This window comes from Phacochoerus africanus, chromosome 4 (assembly GCF_016906955.1).
Source record: "Phacochoerus africanus isolate WHEZ1 chromosome 4, ROS_Pafr_v1, whole genome shotgun sequence".
NCBI lineage: Eukaryota > Metazoa > Chordata > Mammalia > Artiodactyla > Suidae > Phacochoerus > Phacochoerus africanus.
The window spans coordinates 148,599,683-148,626,649 of record NC_062547.1 but is presented as its reverse complement, the minus strand read 5'-3'; the positions used below and the strand labels follow the sequence as shown (position 1 = coordinate 148,626,649).

General features: G+C 51.3%; 1 protein-coding gene across 2 annotated transcripts in view; it reads left to right on the top strand.

Annotated features, from left to right (window-relative positions):
• DPYSL3 (dihydropyrimidinase like 3) overlaps window positions 1-26,967 on the top strand; it is a 120,282-nt gene that overhangs the window by 87,098 nt on the left and 6,217 nt on the right. For both annotated transcript variants that reach the window (XM_047778977.1, XM_047778978.1), the window contains exons 3-12: window positions 2,214-2,398; window positions 5,083-5,247; window positions 7,359-7,420; window positions 8,424-8,504; window positions 13,059-13,127; window positions 16,468-16,588; window positions 20,022-20,178; window positions 21,290-21,431; window positions 22,846-23,016; window positions 24,571-24,750. In XM_047778977.1, the coding sequence (XP_047634933.1) occupies window positions 2,214-2,398; window positions 5,083-5,247; window positions 7,359-7,420; window positions 8,424-8,504; window positions 13,059-13,127; window positions 16,468-16,588; window positions 20,022-20,178; window positions 21,290-21,431; window positions 22,846-23,016; window positions 24,571-24,750 (1,333 nt within the window). The remainder of the gene's footprint in view (window positions 1-2,213; window positions 2,399-5,082; window positions 5,248-7,358; window positions 7,421-8,423; window positions 8,505-13,058; window positions 13,128-16,467; window positions 16,589-20,021; window positions 20,179-21,289; window positions 21,432-22,845; window positions 23,017-24,570; window positions 24,751-26,967) is intronic.

Genomic DNA, 26,967 nt, shown 5'->3' with positions numbered 1-26,967 from the left:
TTAGATTCTAGGTATAAGTGATATCATGTGGTATTTGTCTTTCTCTTTCTGACTTCACTAAGTATGAGAGTCTCTAGTTCCATCCATGTTGCTGCAAATGGCATTATTGTGTTCTTTTTATGGCTGACTAGTATTCCATTGTGTATATATACCACATCTTCTTAATCCATTCATCTGTCGATGGACATTTAGGTTGTTTCCATGTCTTGGCTAGTGTGAGTATTGCCGCAATGAATATCCCGGTACATGTATCTTTTTGAATGAAAGTTTTGTCCGCATGTTCACAGGAGTGGGGTTGCTGGGTCATGTGGTAGTTCTATATTTAGTTTTCTGAGGTGTCTACATACTGTTTTCCATAGTGGTTGTGTGAATTTACATTTGGAGGAGGCACTTTTAATATGTTATTACAGATGGAGGAACTGAGCCATGGTGAGTGAAGTAAGTTGGCCAATGTCACAAAGTAAATGTTAACAGAGTCAAGACTGTGAATCCAGATAGCCCGCATCCAGGGCAGAGCCATACTCTTAATGATTAGATCTGGCTGTCACTAGAAACTTGACCAAAGAGGCGGGATGGAAGCTACACCTTCAAGGATTAATGCGACCTCCATTGATTCAGTGGAGAAACAGGGGGAAGGCATTTCTGTTTCAGAGTGGATGTTATGCCACTCATCAAAAGTGGGTGGAAACATACCTGCATAGACTCACACAAGCCGGGCAACCCTTCCAGCCCTTGGTCCTCATTTTCCCTCAGAGATAAATCGGCGAGGGAGGAAAATGGGAGCACACTGGCCAGAATCTGGACTAGAATGGAGTTACAGTCAAGGCTGCGTTTTTTCCACAGTGTGTTTTGAATTGTGGTGGCTCTGGAATGGCCCCGTGGTGAGGTGGTAAGGGCGAGCCCTTAGAGATGTCAGAAAGACTTCATTTTAGTTGTAGAACTTAGATTTCTGTCAGGCCAGGGCTGGACTTCTTACCCCAAGAGGGTGTCTTTCTTGGTTGGCTTTGAATGAAAGGGGAAGGTATTCATGCTCCTGGCAGTGGGGCACATCCAGCCCCAAGGGGGAAGATGCTTCATGATACTGTAGAGCCTTGTGAGTCACCAGTCTACCTGGAATGCACTGGATGTTTAAATCAGGAATGGGGACTGAGAAACACCGGATGGCTCTGAGGTTATGCTGGGCAAGGAGTAGCTATCTTTGCCATTTGTCTTGTGTGGGGTGCCGTTGGCTTCCTCCCCACCCAGGTCTCCCCCTCGCTTCCCCTCTGGGATGCTCTGGACCTTCTTGGGTGAAGCCGAGTCTGGTGAAAGTTATCCTAATCACCTTCCTTGGCTTGAAGCTTCGACTGAGATGCTGACGACACCAAAGCAGCTGGTGTAGGCATCTGTATCTTTGACGTCCTCTTTGAGAATCTGCCCTTGGCTGTGATTGACAGATACATTGGCAGGGAAAGGTGGAATGGGGAGGGGAGCCTGAGGTGCCAAAAAAAGATTCTTTTTGTTGTTAAGAGCACAGGTGAACCTACTTGGTAGATAGCAAAGTCCACACACCCATTCATGACCTCTCGCAATCTCTCCTAAGAGTCCATTATTTCACGCTTCCAGTCCTATAGCAAGTCTTCTTTCTTGCCCTTAAAGGACAAAATGAGGAAGATAATAAAAGCACTTACTAAAAAGTATTTATTATACGTCCTATATTCTAGACACAGTTTAACCACAGGGGTCAAGTACTAAGCTCGGAGTGTTTTGTCTGTATGAAAACTGCGTTCTGCATTCGGACTGAGAGATAATTATACTAAGTGAAGTAAGTCAGAGAAAGAGAAACATCATAGGATACGCTTATATGTGGAATCTAAAAAATGATGGAAATGAACCTATTTGCAAAACAGAAACAGATTCACAGACAGAAAACAAACTTAGAGTTACCAAAAGGGAAAGAGGGGAGGGATAAATGAGGAACTTGGGGTTAACAGACACTCTCTAAAATACATAAAATAGATACATGACAGGTTCCTGCTGTGTAGCACAGGGAGCTATATTCAATATGTTATCATAACAGGTTGGTTTCTGTGATGTGTACCTGCCTTGGTTTCCAGATGGCTAAGCTTGGGACTCACTTGAAAGATGACTTTGATGAACATAAATTATAGCGTCCTAAACCTCACCATGCTCGACGCGTCTTTCACTTGCCGGCTGTTTCCCCCTGTCGCCAGGCAAATTGGAGACAATCTGATTGTCCCTGGAGGAGTGAAGACCATCGAAGCCAATGGGAAGATGGTGCTCCCTGGGGGCATAGACGTCCACACCCACTTCCAGATGCCCTACAAGGGGATGACCACGGTGGACGACTTCTTCCAAGGGACCAAGGCAGCCTTGGCGGGGGGCACCACCATGATCAGTAAGTCCCCCAACTTGACACACCCGTGGAACGTGTGCGAGGGGCTCCGGGGAGTGGAAGAGCGGCGATCCATGCGGCTCACGACCCTGCAAGCAGCTGTTCGGTCTTGTCTGCCGTAGGCAGGGTGTGGGTGGAGCATGGGCCCTTCTCTCTGGGCCAGTCCCTGGGGAAAGTGACCTGAAAAACTTATGGATGGCAGGCAAGAGGGACTTTGACAACTTCCACCTAGGGTCGGAAGCACGAGCGGTGGAGGGTCCAGGCAGAGCCGTGCCAGTGGGTCTGAGAAGCACCCGCTGAGGATGATAAGGAGGCAGGCAGTGCTTGAGAACTTGGGAGGCTTCAGTGGTGGTCACTGGTGTCTGGTCTGTTCTTTCCTGCTTTGTTTTGTTTTTCTGGGGACTTTGGCAATTCCAAAGAAACCTAGGGAGTTGCCTGCCATTGGATTACTGAGCCGATGGCATGCTGGGGGAGTCCTTCTGGCCCCAGAGGAATCCCAGTGAATTGGCTCCCGCCCCCAGCTTGGTCAGCAAGAGCACTGTTTACTCCCATAAACAGCCACGCAGGAGCTCAGAACAGCCTGGGCCGTCTTTGGCTTCCTTTTGCCAAGGAGCGGTGGCAGGGTTCAGCTTCAGCTATGTGGGTGTGGAAACCCAGGAAAATGGCATCAGTGCCATAAAAGGTGCAATTCTGGGAGACCAGAGCCTTTCTCTGGCCAAGCGGAGGGAGCCAGCTGACTTCTCGGCAGCTGCCTGCCAACAAGAGCCCTGGGGCAGCTCCAGGCATCAGGAACGTAACTCAAGCCTTTGCTTTCCGGCAGTGCACGGGGCTGCCTGTGCTAGAAGGCTGAGGACGTGAGGTTTCTTGCCCTGGCTTTCTGCCCTCTGGCTGAGGAGCTGGAGCTGAGCAGAACCCTGGGCACGTGCATCAGCTTGGGCTTGGGCATCAGGGCAGGTGCTGGAGGAAAGTCAGAGTTCCACTGACAAGAGAGGAGAGCATGCAAAGAATCACACAAGTGTACGTGCCCTTCATGGGTAATTTTTTTTGGCTGCACCCACAGCATGTGGAAGTTCCTGGGCCAGGGGTTGAACCCTCGACACAGTGGCGACCCACGCCCCTGCAGTGACAGCGCTGGGTCCTTTACCCGCTGAGAACTCCATTCTTAGGTAATTTAGCAAACTCTGTTCTTAGATGATTTAAAAGCCCTAGGGGGAGTTCCTGTTGTGGCGCAGAGGAAATGAATCCGACTAGTATCCATGAGGATGTGGGTTCCATCCTTGGTCTCACTCAGCAGGTTAAGGATCTGGCATTGCCATGAGCTGTGGTGTAGGTCGCAGACATGGCTTGGATCCTGTGTTGCTGTGGCTGTGGCTGTGGCCAGCAGCTGCAGCTCCAATTCGACCCTTAGCCTGGGAACTTACATATGCCATGGGTGTGGCCCTAAAAAGCAAAAAAAGAAAAAAAAAAAGAAAAAAAAGCCCTAGATATGCCAGAAGCAAAGAAACCCCATAAGTCACACTTCACAGATACACTTTGGCTATGTGTTCTTTTTTATATATTCTTTTTTATTTACCAAAAATAGGTTTATAATAAACATACTGAGCTTTAGCTTTCCATTTTCACTGCTTAATATGTCACAGATGTCTTTCCATTCATTTATTTTTATTCTACTAGATTTTAAATGGACTCGTAACATTGTTTTATGAAGGTGCCACAATTTATGTCTTTAACCAGACTTCCATATTGCAAGAAACCTTGTTTCCAGTTTTTCACTTACTTAAATATATAAATAGTGGCAAACATCTTGAGAACTGAGATTTTACATACAGCTGTGTTTATTTCCTTAGGGCTAATTCTTAGGCACAGGCAAAATTGTCAAGGCGAGGCATGACAAATGTCAAGGTTTTTGATAGACATCTCAAAATTGTTCTTAGGAAAATTGTACCAATTCATACTTTTTCTCTCAACTGCATGGGCAGCGGTGAAAGTCACTTTTGCCTTTGTTGTTGCTGTAGATGTTATTCTTTTAAGAAAATATTGTCCACCATCGCAGGTACTGCCACAGTGGGTTTGGGCTGCAAAAAAAAGAAAAAACCTTGGCACAGAGTTTAGGTGGAAATAAGATCTACAAGTGCAGTGTCCGATTCACTTAACTGACACCAGCTCTTCGCTGGGGCAGTAAACAGCGATGTCACTCTCTCATAGTCTAACGTTAAAGCCCTTCTTCTGCCCATGGAAAGGATTCTGGCTCTGACCACCAGCAGTGGCTTCTGTAGTACCGGTAATAAGGGCACACAGTAGGCCCTCATTAATTGAGAGCTACCATTTATTAAGCACTTACTGTGTGCCAGGCATCAAGTGAAGCTTTCCATGCCTTTTCCAATTTGATCCCTTAAACCAGGAGGGGAGGCACTATGACCCCCCCATGCTCCTACTCCATCTGGTACCTGTTTCAAGGATGAGACAATGGAGCTTTAGAGAAGCTAGTCATTTGCCCAGGATCTCATAGCTGAGTGACAGGTGACTCGCCAGCAACCTTGAAACCACCCAGGAACACTCTCTCGGGTTAATCTATGTTCAGGCATTAGGGGTTTTGCTGCCATAGCTAAGCAAGCAGGAACAGACCTGTGCAGAGGGGACCCCAGGCTGTGTCCGTGAGTCACGGGTGTGGGGCCGCTGTCGTTCAGTTGACCACGTGGTGCCTGAGCCTGAGTCCAGCCTGACGGAGGCCTACGAGAAGTGGCGGGAGTGGGCGGATGGCAAGAGCTGCTGCGACTACTCCCTGCACGTGGACATCACCCACTGGAGTGACAGCGTCAAGCAGGAGGTGCAGGGCCTCATCAAGGACAAAGGTGAGCCTGGACGTGCCCTACTGCCTTCCCCCTCGCCTTCCTCCCCTCTCAGGGGTCACTTCTTCATGCCGGGACCCTGGAACCTTGAGCCTGGATGCTGGGTGTAGGTACCCCTGGGATCTAGGCCCTTTACCTCTGTCCCTGCCATCCTTCTGGGTCCTTCCAGGAGCCCCACGGGGCGGGATCACCAGCCTTACTTTGCAGATGGAGACCCTGAGGCTCAGAATAAGTAGCCCACAGACGAGGAAGCAGTAGATCACCCAACGTCTCTGCTCTGCACCTCCGAGCACTGCTGCCCATTGTACAGAGAAAGAAACTGAGGTCAGGAGAGGTCGACGTGTGCCATCAGGTCCCACAGCTGGTACCTGTGAGCTTGGGGGTTTTTAACCTCTCTCTTTTTCACTTCGAAGACCAGCCATTCCTGTTACCTAAGAGTGGCGTCCTCGAGAAAGGCTAAGACAGTGCTGGCAGCAGAGATGTGTTCAGACTGCAGCTAGGCGCTTAGGACCTGAAAACGTGTGTGGGGGGGTGTGTGGGGGGGTGTGTGTGTCTCTGCGTGTGTGTGTCTGTGCGTGTGTGTCTCTGGGTGTGTGTGTGTCTGTGTCCTCTCTGTGAGCACATGATTTAGCCTCCCATTGTCTTTTTAGTTTCTTGCTCTGCTTCCTGCTACACGGCGATCATCAGCTATTTCACACACGTGCACCACCCCACATGAGCACGCAGACATGCGGTGTGGTGTGCTCAGCATCCCGGGGACCTTGAGGGCTTAGGGAAGTGTCAGGAGTGGCTGCCCAGCATCCACGGCAAAAGGAAGCAGGCTGGTCCAGAGCAGCAGGATAAATGCCACCAGATGCAGAATACTGTATACTCGTAATGCTCTCAGACTAATTATACGGAAATGCTAGTGCTGAGTCCTGGTACCATGATGCTGGTACTGATCCTAATAGAATCACGATTATTCTAACCCTACGTGTTGTGCTACTCATGATGTAACAACGAGCAGGCTCGTTGCCAAGGCAGGGGCAGTGGGCGGCGGTGCCCTCTGGGTTGGGGGCGGGGACGACCCCTGAGAGGACCAGTTCTCCTTTCCATCCCTCAACCCCCATCACCCAGGCTCTGCCCCGTCCTTCCTGATACGGATGGAGAGACGAACCCCTGCTTCGTTTTTGTGTCTCCTTCCACGTGGCACACCTCCGCTAGGGTAGAACACGGAATGGCTTTAATGCCCACTTCCCTTCCAAAGGGCCTGGGTTGTTCCATGGATGATACGGAGGCTGGTGGGAAGGGCAGCATTGGGGAAACCGCCCTGAGTGCCGCACTGGCTGAGGCAGTTCTCACGTGACAGCGCCCTCCTGGCCCGGAGCGCTGTGGGCTGGGCTGGCCTCATGGTTGGAGAGCCAGGTGCCCTTCCCCTCCTCACAGCGGCTCTGGTCCCCTGTCCCCTGTTTTTGTCACTTACCCTGTCAATAGTGTGTTTCAGGTGGGACGTCACATAACGCTTACCTTATAACCCTTAGATATTTGGGCACAGGGGGCCACCTGCCCACCAGCTCTGGGACATGGCTGAGGACAGGAGCTGACCTTACACACTGCACAAGCCTAGGGGAGAGCAGACACTCCCCAAGAGGGACGTCTCCCCACCCCGGGAGGTCAGCCGTGGGCCAGACCTGGGGCCAAGAGCCTGTTTCAAGGTTCCAACCGCCTTAGGAAGCAAGACAGGGTTATTCTTCCACTTTACAGATGAGGAGACCCCACCTCAAGAGGTCTCACCAACCCAGCACGTGGCGCCAGCCCCGGCGTGTGTGCACAGCTGGTGCGCCCTGGTGTCCCAACCCTCGAGCGGTGGCGAAGCTTGCCAGTCGTCAGGGCTGGGGGTGTTGGGGCGGGGGAGGTGAGACAGAGGGACAGAAGAAGAGGTCCTCCTACTGTGACATCATAGGGATTGTCGCTTTTCTAGGGTAGAGGGGGGCTGGAAGATGCTCGGGGGGTGGGGAGTGAGTGTGTCCACCTGGCACTGGGCGGGGGCCCAGATGCCCTCGGGGCTCTGGGGGCAAAAGAGTGGGCACCCTGGATGTATTGGGTCCTGATAAGTCCTCTTCTGTCTCCTGCAGGGGTGAATTCCTTCATGGTTTACATGGCCTATAAGGATTTGTATCAAGTGTCCAACACCGAGGTAATGACCCATCCCGTGTGGCTGGGGTTTCCGGGGGACTGTCCTACCTTGCCAGTGACCTTGGCTCTTTGCGCATGAGTCACTAGTTGGTGCGGGAGCCTCGGGGCGGGAATGCTTCTGGAGGTCCTTGCCGTCCACGCTGCTTTAAATAAGCGAACGGGCAGGGTGCCCGGGGCAGGGCGGACGGGGAGCTAGAATTTCCACTGGCAGCAGCCTTCTGCAAAGGACAAGAGGAAGATGATCTGAGACAAAGAATGTGTGTATGTATGTATGACAGGGTCACCTTGCTGTACAGCAGAAATTGACACAACGTTGCAGATCAACTATGCTTTAATAAAAAAGCAAATAAATAATAGAAAAGGACAGGAAGACGGGCAGGTCTAAATCTCCATCTGCCAAACAAACGCCACGCCCCCGAGGAGCTCAGGGAAGGTGTGGCTGCCCAGCCTTGTAGGGTTAAGGCAGGTCCTCTGCCGGGGCTCTCTTCCTCCAAAGGCCTGGGGTGTGTTGGTTGCAAAGCTCAGCTGTCCAGAAGAAATACCCAGCACGAATCCGCAGACCTCCTGGCCAGGAGATGGAGGGCCCCCTGCCCCTGACAGGCTAAGTGATGGAGGTTTCTGCTTTTTTAGCATTGGGCCAGGCTGCAGTGCCTTTCGGGAGTGTTAAGAAGGATTCTGAAGCTCTCTTTGAGCTCAGTGGGAAAGGATTCCATTTAAGGTGTGTGAAGGGAAGCAGAGTAGAGCCACCGGGAGCCCTTTGTTAGAGGTGTGCCCTGTCTGCCTAGGAGACAGATAGCTACCTTCCACGGACAGTGTCCACAAGTTCCTTTGGATTAGCACTCCTCTTTGGTGGTGCTTGCTTTAGTCTGTATTTCTGCCCTTGTCACTTATTTCCTCCAGTCGGTCCCATTTATTTTGGCCGTGGCTCTCGTGGTTGGTCCTTGCATGAGGTTGCTCAAAGGCTCTTGCCTTGCGAAGGTGACAAAGACGCATTTCTGTTGCAGCTGTATGAGATCTTCACCTGTTTGGGAGAGCTGGGGGCCATCGCTCAGGTGCACGCTGAGAATGGGGACATCATTGCCCAGGTAAGACGGCGTAGCTCCCAGGAGGTCAGTCTCTGCTGCAGCGAGGCTCTGCATCCCGTTTATTGTCTCATTTCCTCAGTGTTGCCTGAGCTTTCAGCACGTGCAAGGCACCCCTCACCCCAAGTACCTTGCTCAGGACAGAAGCTGCTCTGGAGTTCCCATCATGGCGCAGTGGTTAACGAACCTGACTAGGAACCATGAGGTTGCAGGTTCGCTCCCTGGCCTTGCTCAGTGGGTTAACGATCCAGCGTGGCTCTAAACTGTGGTGTAGGTCGCAGATGCGGCTCGGATCCCGCGTTGCTGTAGCTCTGGCATAGGCTGGTGGATACAGCTCCGATTGGACCCCTAGCCTGGGAACTCCATGTGCCACGAGAGCGGCCCTAGAAAGCAAAAAGACCAAAAAAAAAAAAGAAAAAAAAGAAGCTGCCCTCAAGCGTCCCCCAGTCTAAGAAGAGGAAACAGGAGGGCAATATACAGGCGAAGAGAAAAGAGAAGATCCCCAGGGCCCTGCTGGGGATCAGAAAAACCATCCTGGAAGAGGAGGTTTTTCAGGTCGGGCCATTTAGTGGGAGAGCATCGTGATTCTGTTTTGAAAATGAGTGCAAGCTACGTGCCCTCCTCCAGCCTAAAGAACAGACAGCTCAAAGATAGCTTTTCCCAGAAGCCGGAAATCTGATCTAGGACTGTGAACTCACATCCTTCGATAATAAAGAATTCAGGTCTTGTGGGGATCCGACGTCCCACTGGTTTCCTAGAAATCATATTGAGCAATGTGAGGAAAGAGTGATGAAAGCGCGGGGCCCAAGGCCCCGACGGACCAGCTGTAGGGAAGCAGAAAGCACTTCTCCCTCATCTCCCGGGTGGCTTAATGGGCTCGATGCACAGATGTGTCTTCGTGAGGCTTTTGTTTATCTCAGAAGTGCTGGGATTGGCCCCCACTGGGAAGAAGCAGCCAGCAAAGAGCGTCAGCTCTCTCAGGCCAGTTGATAGCACTAACAGCAAGAAACCATCATTCCTTCTTGCGGAGACTATTTCCTGAGTGCTTTGTGCCAGGCGCCAGGCTGTAGAGGGGAGCCGAAGTGGATGCTTTCCAGAGTTCTCGAGTCCCCAGGCTGTGCTCGGAGTTGTCCGGGACGTGGGAAATGCAGTCGGCAGGGCTGTGGGGAAGCGTGCTGCTGTGTGCCGGGCGCTGGGCAGGACTCTCGTGGGCTCCCATCTAATCATCACCAGCCTTTTCTAGATGGCACCCGTGCTCCTCCCATTTCTGCAGAATGAGACCATTGAGGTTCTGAAGGACCAGGTCTCCAGCCCAGGGATGGCAGCCGGCGACTGGGAGACCACAGTCTTATGTTCTCGGGCGATGCGCCTGTGGGGGCATCTTTCCGCAGACACGGAGCCTCAGGGACTCTGTCCACCAGCCCAACTGCAGGCCGCCTGAGAGCTCCAGCTGGGGGGATGTCAGCCCCTGACTGCTGTCTCACTAGTGGAGGACGTGAGCTCAGGGTCCTCTTGCCCCTCGCTTAGGACCCAGGAGGGTAATGACTCAGGCCCCCGCCCACCCAGGTGATAAAATCACTTTTCAGAGAAGGCCCCCATGCCTTGCTCCCACGGGAGGCATCCTGGTGGGGTTGGAGCTGCCCCTCCTCCCCTTTCGCCAAGGTTTCAGAGCAGCAGCAGATGCCCCAACCCTCCCTCCAGGTGCCCCAGCAACCAGACTCCCTGCTTCTCCATCCTACACTCTACGGGGGAGGGAGGGGCGAATGGGCTCCAGGGACAGAGCTCCCTCTCCAGCTTCCTCCTGTGGCTCCTGAGCACAGAAGTGTCTCTGGTTTTCTCACCGCCCCCCTTCCCTAGCTTGGGGTAATCTCTTCTCAGTCAGGAAAAGAATAAGGGCATGTTTCCATTTGGATGAATTCCTTGTGTGTGTGTTTATTAAATTTAGCTCCAGCTGAAAGATTTTATCACATTGTTTAAATGAAGGCAGCTGCTGTACTGGGAGGGTCTTGCCACGCTTTATGCAAAGTGACTAAAGAGGGAGAAGAAAATATTTCCTCTGGGTACCAACAAGGGGCTTTTCAAAGGTTTGAAGCTGGCAGGGCAATCTGAGAGTACCGCATCTTCAGCTTTTCATCTAACAGATAATTTCCGAGCGTCTTCTATGTACCAGACCTTGGAGGGGGAAGGTAAAAAAGACAGGGTCCCTTTTCTCATGGAGCCTCGGAAGCTGTGGTGTCATTTCAGCAGCCATCATTGCCTCAGAGGGCTTGCACCTCCCCAGCTCATGTCAGGTGGCACCCACAGGTCTTCACGGGCCATTCTTAACCTTGCAGCGGTCAGGACACCATGGCCTTGAGAACAGACCTTCCCAATGTGCTCAGATCACCAGATTCGCTCTTGGAGCTCAAAGAAGGATCCTTTGGATTATCCATGTTCCAGAAATACTGACTCAGGAGGTCAAGGGAAACAGTACGGAGGTTCCTCAACAAACTGAAAATAGAACTGCCAGATGATCCAGTGATACCACTCCTGGGCATCTATCCACAGAAAACCATAATTGGAAAAGATACATGCACCCCAATGTTCACTGCAGCACTATTTACAATAGCCAAGACATAGGAGCAACTTACCTATGTCCATCAACAGAGGAGTGGATAAAGATATTGTACATACATGCAACGGAATACTACTCAGCCATAAAAAGGAAGCACTCATGCCATTTGCAACAACATGGATGGACTTAGAGATTATTATAATAAGTGAGGTTAGACACACAGTGGAAGACACACATCATGTGCTCTCACTTACGTGTGGAATCTAAAAAAGGATACAAATGAAATGTTCTCCTTTGCAGAACAGAAACAGACTCATGGACTGTGACAAACTTACGGTTACCAAAGGGGACCGGTTTGCGGGGGGGTAGGGGGTGGGCTGGGGGTTTGGGTTGGCATGTGCACACTGAGTATATGGAGTGACTGGCCAGCGGGAACCTGTGTCCAGCACAGGGAACTCTGTCCAGCATTCTGTGATCATCTCTGTGGGAAAAGAACCCGAGAGAGGATGGTTGTGTGTCCATGCATGCCTCAATCACTTTGCGGGATGTCAGAAATGATCGCAACCTTGTCAATCACCTATACATCAGTAAGACTTTTAAACAAGGAGAAAATAAGGATGATTTTGGAAACGGTGCCCTGGGGATTGGCGTGTGCTCGGAGACCACTGCTCGAGCGAGACGCATCCTGTGTGTCATCCCAGCGCTTTTGGACGAGAGAGGGGCGCAAGCACTGCGTGGGACAGAACAGAAGACGCGTTAGCTGGATGCCTCCACCCTTGCGTGGCTTCGCTCACCCGTGTTTGGAAAAAACTGTGTCCAACCCAGGCTTTGCTCCATGGAACAGGAAGCATGAGACACTCACATACTTTGCTGGAAATAGCTCTGGAGAGCAAGAGTGGTTGTTTCCCTTCTCGTGGTTGCTTATGGATCGCCCTTCTTTTTTAAACAATTTGTAATGATCAGAAACAGAAAACCACAAAGAAGAGAGTGCTTTTCCAGGGTGGAAGAATGCCTTCCTGTTGGAACATCTCCTCGATTCCTCGTGAGACAAAAGCCTTGTTCAGCTCACTTGCTCCTTAATCGCCAGCTTGAGGTTCCTAGGAACTGGCCTCGGAGCTTGAGCGTGAGCCTGCAAGACTGCGGGTCTGGTGCCGAGGATTTGTGCCAGCTCCAATTAGCCTATGTGTGTGTTCACAGCCAGCCCAGCCACCTGCTTCTTCCGGAAAGCTGGCCAGATCTGAGGAATTGAGCTGTCAGCCTGCCACTCTGCCACGTCCACAACCTAATTAAATAGAATTTGGCCAAAAGGCGGAGACAGGTAATGCTGCTGAGAGGCGTCACTTAGTCCGGTCACATTCTGAACTGCTTACTAAAGCCATATACTTAGAGCGTGAAAAAGTTGGAGGGGCTTATTAAAATGCAGAATCCTGGAATTTGACTTCACATATTCTGATTTAATAGGCTTAGGTAGGGCCCGACCTCTGCACATTTGCAAAAGTAACCCAGGCAAGTCTGATGCAGGTCGTAGGGGGGTCAGACTTGGAGAAACAGCAGTAAACTGTAAGCTGCATGAGGTCAGCGGTCTCATTGCTCTAACTCAAGTACTTCACCCAGACTCTGCCATGACGAGGTGTCCCATAGCTTTGGCTCCATGAATGGGTTTTGAAATGCGTGAATGGATAAATGAATTATGTTAGAAGTGTCTGTATCTGAAAGAGATGAAGAATAAGGGGGCTGGTACAACTTTTGATGCTTAATGTAGGAAAAAATGGGCACTCTGGCAGCCTGTCATCCTTTTAATAAAATAATCCACCCGTAAGTGCTTTTTTCTCCTTGCAGTTAAGACTCGACCCTGTTTTGCAACTCCAGATAGAGTTCGCAAATTGGTTCACCATCTGCATTTTATTCCTTTTCACCCTTGAACGCATCTTTAGAATGACTGGCATCACTTCTCCAAACCTCGGCTGCGCTCCTCTAAAAACTTCTCTCTCTTCACATTCTAGGAGCAAACCCGGATGTTGGAAATGGGAATCACTGGCCCAGAAGGCCATGTGCTGAGCCGACCAGAGGAGGTAAATTTCAGGAGAATGGGGTGCGGGGCGGGGGGGGGGAGGCTCTCTTTTCTAGCAGCATCTCGTGGGAGACTCCTGTTCTCAGCCTGGGAGTGACCTGCTGCCCATGTTGTATTGTGGTGTTTGCCTTCATTTCCCCCCCACACACCCCCCCACACACGGTGTATGAACACACATCTCTGAAGGCAGTGGGATTCTGAATGGCAGACAGAAACGGGAACGTTTCTTCCAAAGACCACACCTGCTTGATGCACCTCAAGGCCCCTGAGATAGTTGGAAAGGAATGGAAGGGAAATGCTTCCTGCTGACCCCTGATAGCTCTAAAGATAACGCAGGTCAAGGACACTCCACGTTACTCAGTAGGAGTGGTAAATATCAAAATCCTTTTTTGGAATTCCTGTTGTGGAATTCCTGTTGTGGCCCAACCGAACCTAACTAGTATCCATGAGGATGCAGGTTCATTCCCTGGCCTCATGGATGCAGGTTCGATCCCTGGCCTCGCTCAGTGGCTTAAGGATCGGGCGTTGCTGTGAGCTGTGGTGTAGGTTGCAGACGTGGCTCAGATCCCGCGTTGCTGTGGCTGTGGTGTAGGCTGGCAGCTACAGCTCCGATGAGACCCCTAGCCTGGGAACCTCAATGTGCTGCAGGTGTGGCCCTAAAAAGACAAAAAAAAAAAAAAGGAGTCATTTGTTCATGAGTGTGAACCCCAGAGATGCTCTCTTACCCACATGGTATTTTGAGCCCTGCACAGTATCAGCCATGCGGATGGGGGCTGACGGGGTTTGTCATAGGCGCTGTGTCTGGTGATTTGTGCCCCGTGATGAGGGCATCATGTCAGATGGATCCTGATTAGCGTCTGCTCAGCCGCCGAAGAGTGAATGGTTGGTCACGCGTGGCTGGCCCCTTGTGTCTGGGATGTCAGCGACTTCAGCTGCTGGCATGGCCCAGAGTTGGGAAGTGGCCACCGTGCACCTGAGCATGCATTGGCTTTGGGAGACCAGCTTGGGCCTGGTACCTGGAACAAATCCCGTGTTTTCCGAGTCCTGGAAGCAAACGCTCTTATTCATTCTCTCCTCCCAAACCCCATACCCTACAACAGGTGGAAGGAGCCAGGACCATAAATGATGGTATTCCTGTGGTCTCTCTCTCTTAGGCTCTTTTCATAAGGAAAATGGAACACACACGGAGTGTGCCCATCGTAAAGGCACAATGGATGGACCCAAAATGAACTCGCTTGTGTAACTGGCACACAGTTGTGGAGAAACAGACTGTTTACCAGCACCCTAAAATTTCTCTTGTGCCTAATGATATTTTTGTGGCTGGTTGAAATAATTTATAATTTTGCGATGGAGGATACAGTCACAGCAAAGCCACACAAAAGTCTGTCTCCTTAACACGCGGACCCTTCTCTGGAATCCTTGCTCATACCCAGTCCTGTGCTCATTGCATTTAGAGGAGATAAGCATTATCCTTGCCCTGCTCTGGGTGGTGGGTATTTTTCTCTGAAGTAGCTGAAGCTCAGAGAGGTTAAGGCACCGGCTGATCACCTTTGAAGGGCTGGAGGATTGTTTACCAGCGTGCGTGGACCAGGGCGGTCAGCCCTGTTTGTGAGACTCCTTCCATGCTGGTCAGTGTGGAGATGTGCTGGCGAGACAGCGATCCCCGCCGCAGCCAGGGGATTTCTGAGCAAAGGCTATTTTTGTTCCTTGGTTTGTTTTTCCAACCCCCTCACCTCTGGTTCCCGTCTCCTTTTTAGTAAAAAAGCCTCTCAGATGCAGATCTCGACAACCCTGGAAGCCCTTTTGGGTGAGGTTGGAGGGTGATGTAACCTTCCAAAGATAGCCATGCTGTCAAGGTGCTTGAGTCCCTACGATGCTTGGGGAGCGGGGGGGTGAGATCACAGCAGCCAGAACTGCGGTCTTTGGGGAGCTGGAGTGGTCAGTATAGGTGTGAAGAGGGAGGCGTGGGCATTGCAGAAGTAGCCCCTCCTCCGTTCAGAGCCCACCCAGGTAGCATCTTGAGGGATGCTATTCAGAGAGCTGAAGTCAGGGTAGGGGGACGGCTGCCTCTGAGTGCTTCAGGATGGTGGTGAATTCACCTGTGCCCAGGGGTCCAGGGTCTTACCACGTGGAACAGAGTGTGGCTCGGGAGATGCCTGCTGGACCCGCCAAGGGCTTAGAGTCTGTCTGCTAAGCCATGCCACCAAGGGCAGTGACCAGTTTGCATTACGCAAACATCAGGCATCTGTCTGCAAGCTATTTTTGGTATTTTTGAAAAGCATGGGGCTGCATGGCTAACCAGAGTGTCACATCCATCCAAAAAGGGACTGTGGCTGATTGAAAGGAAAAGTGCCAGCCTGTCTGCACTGGGCTGAACTGGGCTTATTTGGGCTTTGGGGAGTCACGAAGGCCCTCTGCCGCTGGTCAGAAGCTGTCATCAGCAGGAGGACCAATAGCCAGCCTTCCAGGAGTACTTGCCTTGGTCCAGGAGTGGGCTGATTGCCTTAAAGAATAAACTCTCTCGGTCCTCTCACCAGCCCTGTGTATCAGGCCCTGTTATCATCCCCACTTGGCAGACAGGGCAGCTGAGCCTTTGGGGGCTTGTGTGACATCCCCAATGCCACCCAGTGTCTCAGTGACAGAACCAGAACGCAGACCCACCTCATGAGAGAGGCTGAGCTCTAAGGTCCTGCTTTGATGAGGGAAGACTCATCATTCCTTATCTATTCAATTCAGCCCGGTTGGTTGGCCTGCTTGACAAGGTGAATTCTATGTTAGGGTGGGCTGGAGGGGATCAATAATTAAAGAAACCTTTGTGCTAAGAACCCTGGGGGTTACTGATATAAGAAATGCCTGCGGGAACTAACCCATCACCGACCGTCCATTGCTGCAGGAAAGGATTTAATGCCTAATTGCCTTTACTGGTTATTTTTATACCTATTGGTGCTGGGATTGTGTTTTGCTAGAGACTCTGCCCTGGGCAGACTGGGGAGCCAAGGCTTTGTGATAACCCCAGGGAGAGGGGAGGAGAGGCCCAGAGAAGACCGGCTAGACTGACCCAGTGCCCACTCTGGCCAGACAGTGCCTTCACTCACACCACCACCCCACCACGCTCCTCTGACCTCCGCTTCCCAGGTGCGGGTGGAGGCACTGAGAATCCCAGTGGAGTCACAGGGCTGGAGAGCCGAAGACCTGACTTCTGGATCCAGGGCGTCTGGCTGCAGATCCTCTGGGCTTCGAACCTCTGTGCGGCGCTGCATCCTCTGTGAAGGCAAAGCGGTGGCTGAGCGGTCCATACTTCCTTTGACTTATGGGGACTTTTTTTTTTTTTTTTTTTGCAGCTGGAAGCGGAGGCTGTGTTCCGTGCCATCACCATTGCCAGCCAGACCAACTGTCCACTCTACGTCACGAAGGTCATGAGCAAGAGTGCCGCCGACCTTATCTCGCAAGCCAGGAAAAAAGGTGATTTGTGCTCTGAAGATCTCTGAGCTCCTAACATGCCGCCTGGTCCTTCCGTCCACTCTCCTGTATAAATGGTGCCTGTTCTGCTCACTGCCTTGCTCTCTGGCAAGCCCCTTATCCTTGTTAGCCCATTGGATTCTTTCTGCATCCCATGTGGATGCTGGGATCCCGGGATTTCTTCTACTTGGCTGACAAGTAAACCGAGGCTTAGGGAGGGTAAGCAGTCTGCTTGAGATGAAGCAGCTTGCATCGGCTCTTAAGACTCTTAGGCGTCTTTTTTTCCCTTTTTTTCTGTGATCTTTCACCATTAGTTCATGTTATCCAAGCTTTATAAATGGACATATTAGCCAAGATCATATTGGGTGCAGCTGTCAAAGACCCAACTCAAATGGACTTAAGTAAATTATCGACTGAAGGTGTTTCAGACATGGCTGCATCAAGGGGTTTAAACAATGCTATTAGGGCTCTACCACTCTTATTCCTTTCCGGACTCTGCTTTCCTTTCTGTTGGCTTTATTTTCAGTCTGGGCAGATGACAAGAATAAATGGTAAGAGCTCCCGCTGTCTTCCAAGCTGGGTGGGGCTGTCATGGGGGGTCAAGAACGTCTTTGCCAGCAGTTCAAGCAAAAGTTCCCCAGGAGGCTGCAGTGGCTTTGGCTTGCCTCACCGGCCCATCTCTCAACCAGTTGCTTCTCCAAGGATGTGAGACCTATGGGCCACACTGAGGGCAAAGTGTAGGGACAAGGTCCCACCCCCTGAGCCGCTCAGGTTATTTCAGAAAAGGCCCTGACTGGGTCTCCAGAGGACATCTAGCAGCTCGGCCTTCGTGACCCGGGTCTCTGTCCCCATGGCCTTCTGACGTCTGCTTCTTTTCTCCATGGCTGGTCACTCCGGCTTCCTTTGCTCACCTGTGCTAAGCTAAAGTTGACCCTCCTTTCAAAGCTTGCTTTCCTGCCTTCTGTTCTTGTCCTCCGTGGCATAGTTGCGGGCTCCCTTGTGAACAGAGTGTGACACAGGAGGCGGTGGGGGTCTGTGTTTGGTTAGGAAGGAGGATTTCCTAGGTCCAGCTGTACAACCGTGACCTCTGTGTGCCGGCGGAGAGACCCATGGTGAGTTTCTCAGCTTCCACGCGCAGCACTGGGCTGTGAAACCCCACGTATGCTTGACTGGGTGGCTAAAAATAGCCCCAGCTGATGATGGCTAATGATGGCCACTGTGCAACTGCCCAGGCTTCTGGCAAAGGGGACCCTTTTCTGCGGGAGGGGAAGCTTCCTAATGGCCAGGGCAGTCTGTCCAGCTGGCGGGATCGGGGGCCCCGCCTGGCTTCCCTATGGCAGTGAGCTCGCTTCTAGGTGTCTCCACATGACCTGACGCGATGGCTCCACTGGGTGGGAGTCGTCGGGACCAAAGCAGGCCAGCAGCCCAGTGCTCCTCACCCGTTCATGGAGAAGGGGACAGAGAAAGAAAAAAGGAAAAGGACACCCCCACCCTCTCCCCATGGCCGCCATCCACGCCTCCTCGTGCCTTCTGCTGATGGCTGCATCCCAGCTGGGACCCATTCTCGGCTGGGTCTTATTTTAAACGTATTTTAGATTTCATGCAGAAAAATTCTTCACCTGTAGGCTTCTGGCTCATGACTCTGGCAAGAGTACAGCTGTGTCTCCAGGGTGGAAGGGGAGGCATTATGCCAGAGATTTTTAAAAAAGCGGCTGCTGAGGTTAAAGCCCATAAACATGGCATGACGTGTCATTCTTAGGAAAGAGGCAAGATCGTTCAGAGCGAGCTGAGCAGGAGGACAGAGTATTGCAGGGCTCACACCTACCCCAGACCAGCAGACGACTTAAGCCCCGGGGTGTTTAATGCCCCAGTGTCCTCAGCACCTCTGCCTGGCTGCCTGGGATCAACATCTGGAACGACAATTGAATGAGGAACAGCTGCACACCTGGCACTGCGGGAAAGGCTTTGCCTGTGTTTTCCTGTAGAATTACAAAGACCCCTGAGAACCTGGCCGTTGTTATGACTGTGTCTCAGATCAGGACGCTGAAGCACATCTTGTCCAGGAATCTCTCAGCGGGAAGAGCTTGTCTTCAGCTCCAAGGGCAGTAAAATTACAGTCTTTGCTCTTCCTAGCCTTCCATCCAAAGAGAGTTCCATGGGAGGGGACCTCCACTTGTAAGGTTGCCTTTCTCTTACTAGTACTCGAGTGTTTGCCTGGTCTTCCCTTGCTTCATTTCTCTGTGGTCCTGTGTGCCTTAGTGTGACAAATAGTTTTGGAGAGCCCTTGAAATCCGCATCGGTCGGTCACATGGGGACCCTTTTGGCGGCCGCTCCAAAGAGCAGGGCTGTCGTATTCGTATCGTCATCATTGCTTCCTTCTTTTGCCCATGGCAGACCTCACTCATCAATCATGAGTCTTTTCTAATGAGACCAGAGGCATATTTAGAAGTCTTTCTGATATAGAAACCCAGGCAGCCAAACCCATTGATTGGAGTTGAAGCAAGGCAAAACCTGTAATCCTGCATATGGAACCTTCTTAAATTTCCACCTCGTGGGGAACTTGACTATGGATGGTGGGGGACCATACATGCAGAAGCCCAAGATTCTGGCACAGGGAGACTTGGTACCAACCCACCTTCTATGAGACAGCATTTGCATCTGTATCACTGTCCCTTCTTCTTTGAGAAGCTCAGCTTAGGTCGGTGTATTTCCCAGTTTCCTTCCTCCCCTCTCCTTGGTTTGGACACTTAAGCTTCTCTTTCTGACATGAGGTCTGCGAAGCGAGTCTCATCTTTGCCGTATCCTGGGTTGTTGGGTGTCCTTGAGCAAATCCCTCACTGGCTCAGGTGAAAGAGTAACACACGTGCTGGAAAAGCTCATGAGGCCTGTCGTCCGTGGAAGTGGGTTTTCCTTTGTGGAACCAGGGCATGTCCTTGCATCAGCAGCTGGATGGTGGGCACATATGGGGCTTTGGGCTTCCATGGGGAGAGGAGTGGGAGGTATAAAGAAATCACTTGCTTAGCATCTCAATGTGGCAGACACTGTGTGTGTGAAATTATTTCATTTTCACAGGGTTGCAAAGTAATCATCATCTTATTTCACCAATTCCAGGACTAATTTCTTCCACATTGTAATGTTTCTGAAATGAGGATGAATCTTATAATCATTGTGTATATATACATATTTTTTTTTCTTTTGCCTCAATTTTTCTTCTGCCTCAAAACTTGACAGTTGATGCTACATCTTGCCTCCAGTGGCTTCTATGGAATACAAAATGTTTCCCATTTAGCAGATAGAAAATCGGAGGCTTAGAAAAGGTGGGACCGTGGACTTGAACTCAGGCCTGCCTGACTCCAGAAGCACAGCTTTGCATAAGCTTCGGGGTCATGACCATCTCAGCCGGGTAGACCCATTGCCTCTCTCCCACTCCTTCCAGGAAACGTGGTCTTCGGCGAGCCCATCACCGCCAGCCTCGGCACGGATGGGACCCATTACTGGAGCAAGAACTGGGCCAAGGCGGCTGCATTTGTGACCTCCCCACCTCTGAGTCCGGACCCGACCACTCCTGACTACATCAACTCCTTGCTGGCCAGGTTGGTGCCGAATGCCAAGGAGTGGTCATTACGTGGAGGCCTGTTGGGTCCCGTGGGGTGGAGACTGGCGCGAGACTAGAGTCTGCAAAGGAAAACACGTCCAGGACTCCCCTGCCGTGTGGAGCACAGGCGAAAGGCTCTTCTCCATCACAGAAAGATGCTACAGCAGTTGTGTTAGTAGTAACGGGAATAGCGGTTAAGGCCTACTGTGTGCCAAGCACCAGGCTGAGACTTTACACTTGACCTTGTTGTTCCTCGGAATCGTGCTGAGAGCCTCTGAGTGAGGAACCGTCGGCACCAGTTTACAGGCTGAGCACCTGCGGGTCAGAGACAAAATCACTCGCCCACTTGCCTCATGGTTTTTTTTAAAAATTAATTTGTCTAGTCACTTATGATGGAGCATGATAATGTGTGAAAATAGAATGTGTACATGTGTGAGTAACTGGGTCACCATGCTGTACAGTAGGAAAAAAATTGTATTGGGAAAAGAACTATTAAAAAAATATTGGCAAAAAAAAATAGTTGATTTACAGTATTGAGTCAGTTTTTGCTGAATAGCATGGTGACCCGGTCATATATGTGCGTGTGTGTGTATACACCTTCTTTTTCTCATAGTATTTTGCATCATCTTCTATCCCAAGTGATTGGATATAGTTCCCTGTTCTGTGCAGCAGGACCTCATTGATTATCTGTTCTAAATGCGTAGTTTGCAACTACTAACCACAAACTCCCCATCCATCCCACTTCCCCCTCTGGCAACCCCGTGTCTGTGAGTCTGTGTCTGTGACGGCTGGTGGTGGTGACCCCATCACCAAAATGACAGGAAGTCGCACTTGCTGCTGCCCTCGGTGGACAAGTCCCATCATGCATTTGGGTCCCTTTTCTTTTGTGGCACAAAGGTGACCTCATTCCATCCCCTGATTTTCCAGATGGGGTGATGCCACCCCAGAGAGGCAGGAAATTCACCCAAGTTCACACAGTTGGCCAGAGGGCGGGGAAGGGATCCCAACTCAAGCCAGGGCTGTCCACACGCTGACACTAGATCCTGGGTTCTGGGCCCCCACAGTGCCTGCAGCCTCCCGGTTCACACGGAGCTTTTCTCCCTTTCCAGTGGGGACCTGCAGCTCTCTGGGAGCGCCCACTGCACCTTCAGCACCGCCCAGAAAGCCATCGGGAAGGACAACTTCACAGCCATTCCCGAGGGCACCAACGGCGTGGAGGAGCGGATGTGTGTTATCTGGGACAAGGCTGTGGTAAGAAAGGACCTCGGTCACGGGGGGGGGGGGGGCGGGGGGCAGCCCAGGGCCATCAGAGCCTCCTGCCGCTGCTCCTCAGGGCTGGGGCTGCTGCAGGTGCCAGTGAGGCCTCATACCTGCCAAGGTGGCTCAGGAGCCAGGGGGCCCCAGTGTTTGGGAATCTTGCTTCTAGAGTGATGATCCTGAGGTCTGGGGTTCCGAGGAAGCCTCTGCTAGACTCTTAAGGACTAGGAACCAGACCCACGGATCCTTCATTGGATGATGTCAGTGATGGGTGCTTAACAGAATATGAATTAAAATTCTCTTTGTTTGGAGGCTTTTATCATCTCTTTTAAAAGGGGTGGCTAGAGCCCTGTGAAACGATAAGCAAGAGGTCTGTGGTTAAGGCTCGAGTCATCTTGCCCACTAAGGATGCCCTGCTCTGGGGTGTGTGGTCAACCAGGCTGAACAAGGGATGGTCGAGCAATGTCTTCTGGCAAAGTGACCTGGTGTTATCTTCTTCGTTCACACCACTGAAGCTGACCAAGGAAGGGGAAAGAACAAAAAAGAGCCATGCAAATGAATTCTCTCCCAAAGATTAGAGTAAAATGAACAACAAACTCATTACTAAGCTGATCACTTCCCTCCATTTTATTTTCAAAACCCTAAAGACAGCCAGTTCAGAGCCAAACGGAATACACATCTACACAGTGTAATCGGCCAAGTTCCCCTTTTCTTCTTGGCTCCCAGGAAGCTCAAAACTAGATTTTAAACTAAAGACTTCTTTCTTTACCCAAGAATTCTATTTGGAGAAGGGGAAAAGCATAAATATTTTTGTCTCTTCTCTTACAGATTTTTTTTTAATCTTTTTTTACACTGATACGTGTTTATAAATATGTGCATGTATTTATTTTGGCACTGTCTGGAACTGTTAAAAATTATACATATTTTAAAATTACCAACATGATTCATGGTCAGTAAAGAACACTTGGAACCACAGAGAAGAACACACATGAAAGAAGACAAGAATCACTCATAATCCCACAACTCAGGGCTAAGCACTGCTACCATTTGGGCGAGGTTCTTCCATATTTATCCTGTGCCTCTGCAAATGCAAACATAGTAGCTAAAAGATAGGCTCATAATCACCCTGGTTTTTCCTGTGAACTCTTTATAGTCCTTTTTGGAGTTAGGAGGGATGAATAAGTAAATGTATGTACATGTCATGAAAAAAATGCACCCTTGTCCAGTGCAGTGAATTTCATCTGCAGCCACGCGTTTAACCATCTGCCCGGGGCCGTCACCGCATCCCTGCTGATTCTGTAGCTTGCTGGGTGGCCTTTGGTGCTCAACCACCTCAGAGGTCACTGTATTTGGGGCCTCTATGCTCATCCGAAGCCGTAGGATGACAGTTGTGTGTGTGTTTCAACAGGCCACGGGGAAAATGGATGAAAACCAGTTTGTGGCCGTGACAAGCACAAACGCTGCCAAGATCTTTAACCTGTACCCCCGCAAGGGAAGAATATCTGTGGGCTCCGACAGCGACCTGGTCATCTGGGATCCGGATGCTGTCAAGATCGTCTCTGCCAAGAACCACCAGTCGGTAAGGCCTGAGCGGGAGTGGAGCAGAGGGGGGATGTGGGCAAGGCCGTTGTCGTCGGGAGAGATGTGCGTGTGTGGTGAACCGGGGCTTCAGGCGGGGAGGTGCAGCAGGCACAAACCATCCCCGATTCCCAGGGACTTAAGAAGGCAGCAGTGCCTGTGCCGCTCCCGGGTTCCACAGTGGGTCTGCAGAGGAGAGGGGCCCTGCCCACCACAGTCCCTCGGGGATGGGAGCTGCCGGGTGAGAAGGCGCACCGTGTCTCCACGTGCTCTGAGAGCTGAGGCTGGGGACCAGGATGTGGTGAGGGTGCACCGGCTCCGAGAGCTTTCCAGTGATGTCACCTCCTCTTGGCCTGCGTTGGCCAGAGCCAGCCCTGTGGCCGTGGCTCCCTCCGGTCAGCCCGAAGAACCTGGTTACCTGGTGCTGAGGTGGAGAAAGGATGGGAAAAAAATGTGAACAGCTCAGACGACTTCCTCAGGCGTATAGGGGCTTAATACTTGCTCATAAAAATAGTGTTTCTCAAGCACCTCTGCCGTGGGCACTGTGCTTCTCGTTCACTGAATCTTCGCAATAGCTGTCTCCAGGTATAGGAACTATTATTGTGCCTGCTTTATAGATTAGGAAATGGAGTTGCAGAGAGATTAGATCATTGATGCCGCAAATAAAGGGTGAAGTTGGGATTCAAACCCAGACGACTGGATTCCAATCTGACGTCCTTAAGCACTCTGCAGCCATGCCTTTTGCACCTAGTGTGTAAACGAAGGTGGTAGGAGGAAGCCCATTGTGGGGATAATGGCCTTTGCTTAAACATGGTGTCATGTCATACTATTTATTTATTTTTTGAATTTTTATTTTTGTGTATTCTTTATTAAAGTGTCGTGGATTCACAGTGTCGTGCCAGTTTCTGCTGTGCTCAGTGACCCAGGCGCACTGTATACACACATTCTTTTTCTCCCATTATCTTCCATCATGGTCTATCCCAAGAGATTGGATATAGTTCCCTATGCTGTGCAGCAGGACCTTATCCATTCTGATGTCATAGTTTGCATCTCCCAACCCCACACTCCCCTTCCATCCCGCTCCCCCCTTTTCCCCTTGGGAACCACAAGTCTGTTCTCCAGGTCTGTGAGTCTGTTTTGTAGAGAGGATCTTTTGTGCCGTATTTTAGGTTCCACATAGAAGTGATATCATCTCATAGTATTTAATTTCAAGCTAGGGGGACTCGAGGGTCCTATAACCCACCTACCCAGTTCAAGACCACAAACTCACCATCCCCGGTAGTTATCCACCTCTTTGAACACCACCAGTGGCAAAAACTCACGTCCACGGGAGGACCCTGCTAAGGAGTGAAGGCTTCTCTCCACTGGGAAGCCCACTCGTAGGAAGTGTCTGTCTCCCGAGGCTGCCAAAAGCCTGCAGGTGCTCTAAGCCTTCCCTGGGTTACCCGGTCAGACAGATCCTGGTGATGCTGAAGGCAGGATCCCGAGCGCGGGAGGACCGCGGTCCTCCTTCGCTCCTTCCTACGCATGCGCGTAACCAAGGCTTTGTCTCCAGGCCGCAGAGTACAACATCTTTGAAGGGATGGAGCTGCGCGGGGCTCCTCTGGTGGTCATCTGCCAGGGCAAGATCATGCTGGAAGACGGCAACCTGCACGTGACCCAGGGCGCCGGCCGCTTCATCCCCTGCAGCCCCTTCTCGGACTATGTCTACAAGCGCATTAAAGCCCGGAGGAAGGTGAGCAGCTCCCTGAGCCCAGGGTGGGGGCGGGGCCTGTGTCCCTTCTGCACAGCACCGGTCACCTTGCCCTAGGGAGGGTCTCGGGTGCTCTAGATCTTCCCAGAGACGTTCACAGCAACCATCTCTTCCCAAAGGATAACAGCACAGATTTAATGGACTGTGCAAGGGAGTTTCAAAAATTTTTTGGCTAAAGAAAGCTTTTTGAAAAACGATTTCCCCATTTTTAGCATGCTTTCCAAAAATCAATTCGATATTTTAACATTTCAAAGTAATGACTCTGTATTTCTTAAAAATAAATGACTCTTTAAGGCTCACAAGGAGAACCAGTGGTCCACAGCCACCCCTCTCTGTCCCATCCCTTTTCTGTTGGTGTGACTGCCTCTGGGCAAACATTTCTAACTCTTGTAGCTAGTTTGGTGATTCAGACAAAAATCTAATTTATGTCCCTGATTTGGCAGATTGGTAGAAGTGTACCTGTGTGTCCAAGACAGAGTAGCTCTAGCTGATTGGGGGGGAAGGCCCAGACCTCTGTCTTTTCAGCTTCCCTTCCTACCCCCGCACCAACCTCAAGGTCACCTTCCTGTACGGAAGCCTTAGGGCTCCTCACAGCCCAATGTAACCAGCTCAGGAGTGTGGGGTTTGAGCCCTGGTCCTGACCAGTCTATTAGAAGGATAAAGTCATCCGTGCATGTGGGATGGGGGAGCTGGGGTGGGGGTCCCTTTATAAGGCCCCAGGGCCAGGCTGGAGGAAACAGCCCTGCCCACCTCGGTGCCTGGACCCAGCGCAGGAGTCTCCACCTCTCTGCAGAGCACTGTGCCTGTGAAACAGGCTCCGAGGGAGCTCTCCAAGCAGCAGGTTTCATGGGTATTGCTTTCAGGATCTCCCCTTGTGACCACATGAAAGAAGCAGGACGGGGCCGAGGGAGAGGTTGGCAGGGATGCGGTTGTAAGCAAGGCCTCCTCAGCTGGGCTGGTCCTTGAAAGGGCGCTGGGCTCCCTCTGCCTGGACTTCCACCCTATAAAGCAGCTTTTGGGTGTGGGCTGCCCCCAGGCAGAGGGTGGGGTCTTCTTCATCTGAGGGCAGTTCTTGAGTGGGCTCCCATGAGAACTTCCTGCTGCCAACAGGCCCAGCCTCTGGGAGAGGGAGTCTTCAGTGGTGGGTGGGGTTCAGGCTTGGGGACAGGAAGTAGGTGCCCGCTGCAGTGTCCCTTAGAGCTCAGCATCCCTCTGAGAAGCCCAATCGGTAGGTGTCCTACCCAATTCCCAGACAGACACCAGGGAGCCCATCAGTGTCGCCTGCCCTCTGGGTGGGTGTTTGCAACAGAGTGGCCTTCCCCATCTCATGAGGCAGCTGCCCAGCCCTGCCTGGGAGAACAAGCTTTTTTTTGGCCCGTTTTTGTTTTCTAATGTATTGTTTTATTGGGAAGTGAACAGGTAATCCAATCAGCTTTCCAAGCAAAACTAGAGGGATTCTAGAATTATGATGGAGACGGAAGCGTAAATTGAAATAGGCTTTTCAAAATTCTGGGAAGCTAAATCCTTTTGTGCACATGGCCCCTGCGTGATCTCGGTTGTCCAGTTGTGGACCTTGGATTGGGGAAGTCCCTTATAATTTTACATGTAGGGTTTCCGAGGCAGTTGATGATGAGAAGCCAGAGAGAATCCATTTCCTTCAGAGCCCAGGGGGAGGCAGCCACCGTGTCTGTGGCCTCCAGGGGAGAACATACTTGCTTCTGCTGGTCTCACGTCTACCTCCCTGAAGCCAACCGGGCAGCTCATTTCTGCTCCAGGCACCTGCGCAGAACGAGCGCAGCCCATCTCTGAGCATCAGTGCGTTCTCACAGGCATCTCTTCTTTGGCCTCACAGTCGCTGCAGCCTCCCCCGCTCCCTTCGTGACAATACTGTAAACCCCTTCCCCATTCTTCTCTCTATGAGCGATCTCGTTAAAGGGAGGCAGTGTGGAGTAAAATCCACCCCTCCAGCTGTGGCCTGATAGAGGAGAGTGTGACACTCAAGGGTCCTATGTATCTGTTTGTCTTTCCGTCACGTGACACCGACAAGTGCTGATGGAATGGTTCTTGGTCAAGGTCTGGGGAGAGCGCCCATGTAGGCATCATCTCACCTGAGTCCTCAGCATCTGCAGATTTGATGAGCTCCGCCCCTGAGCCTGCACCTGAGTCCCTGACAGAGAAGGAAGGCTCTGTGGCCACCCA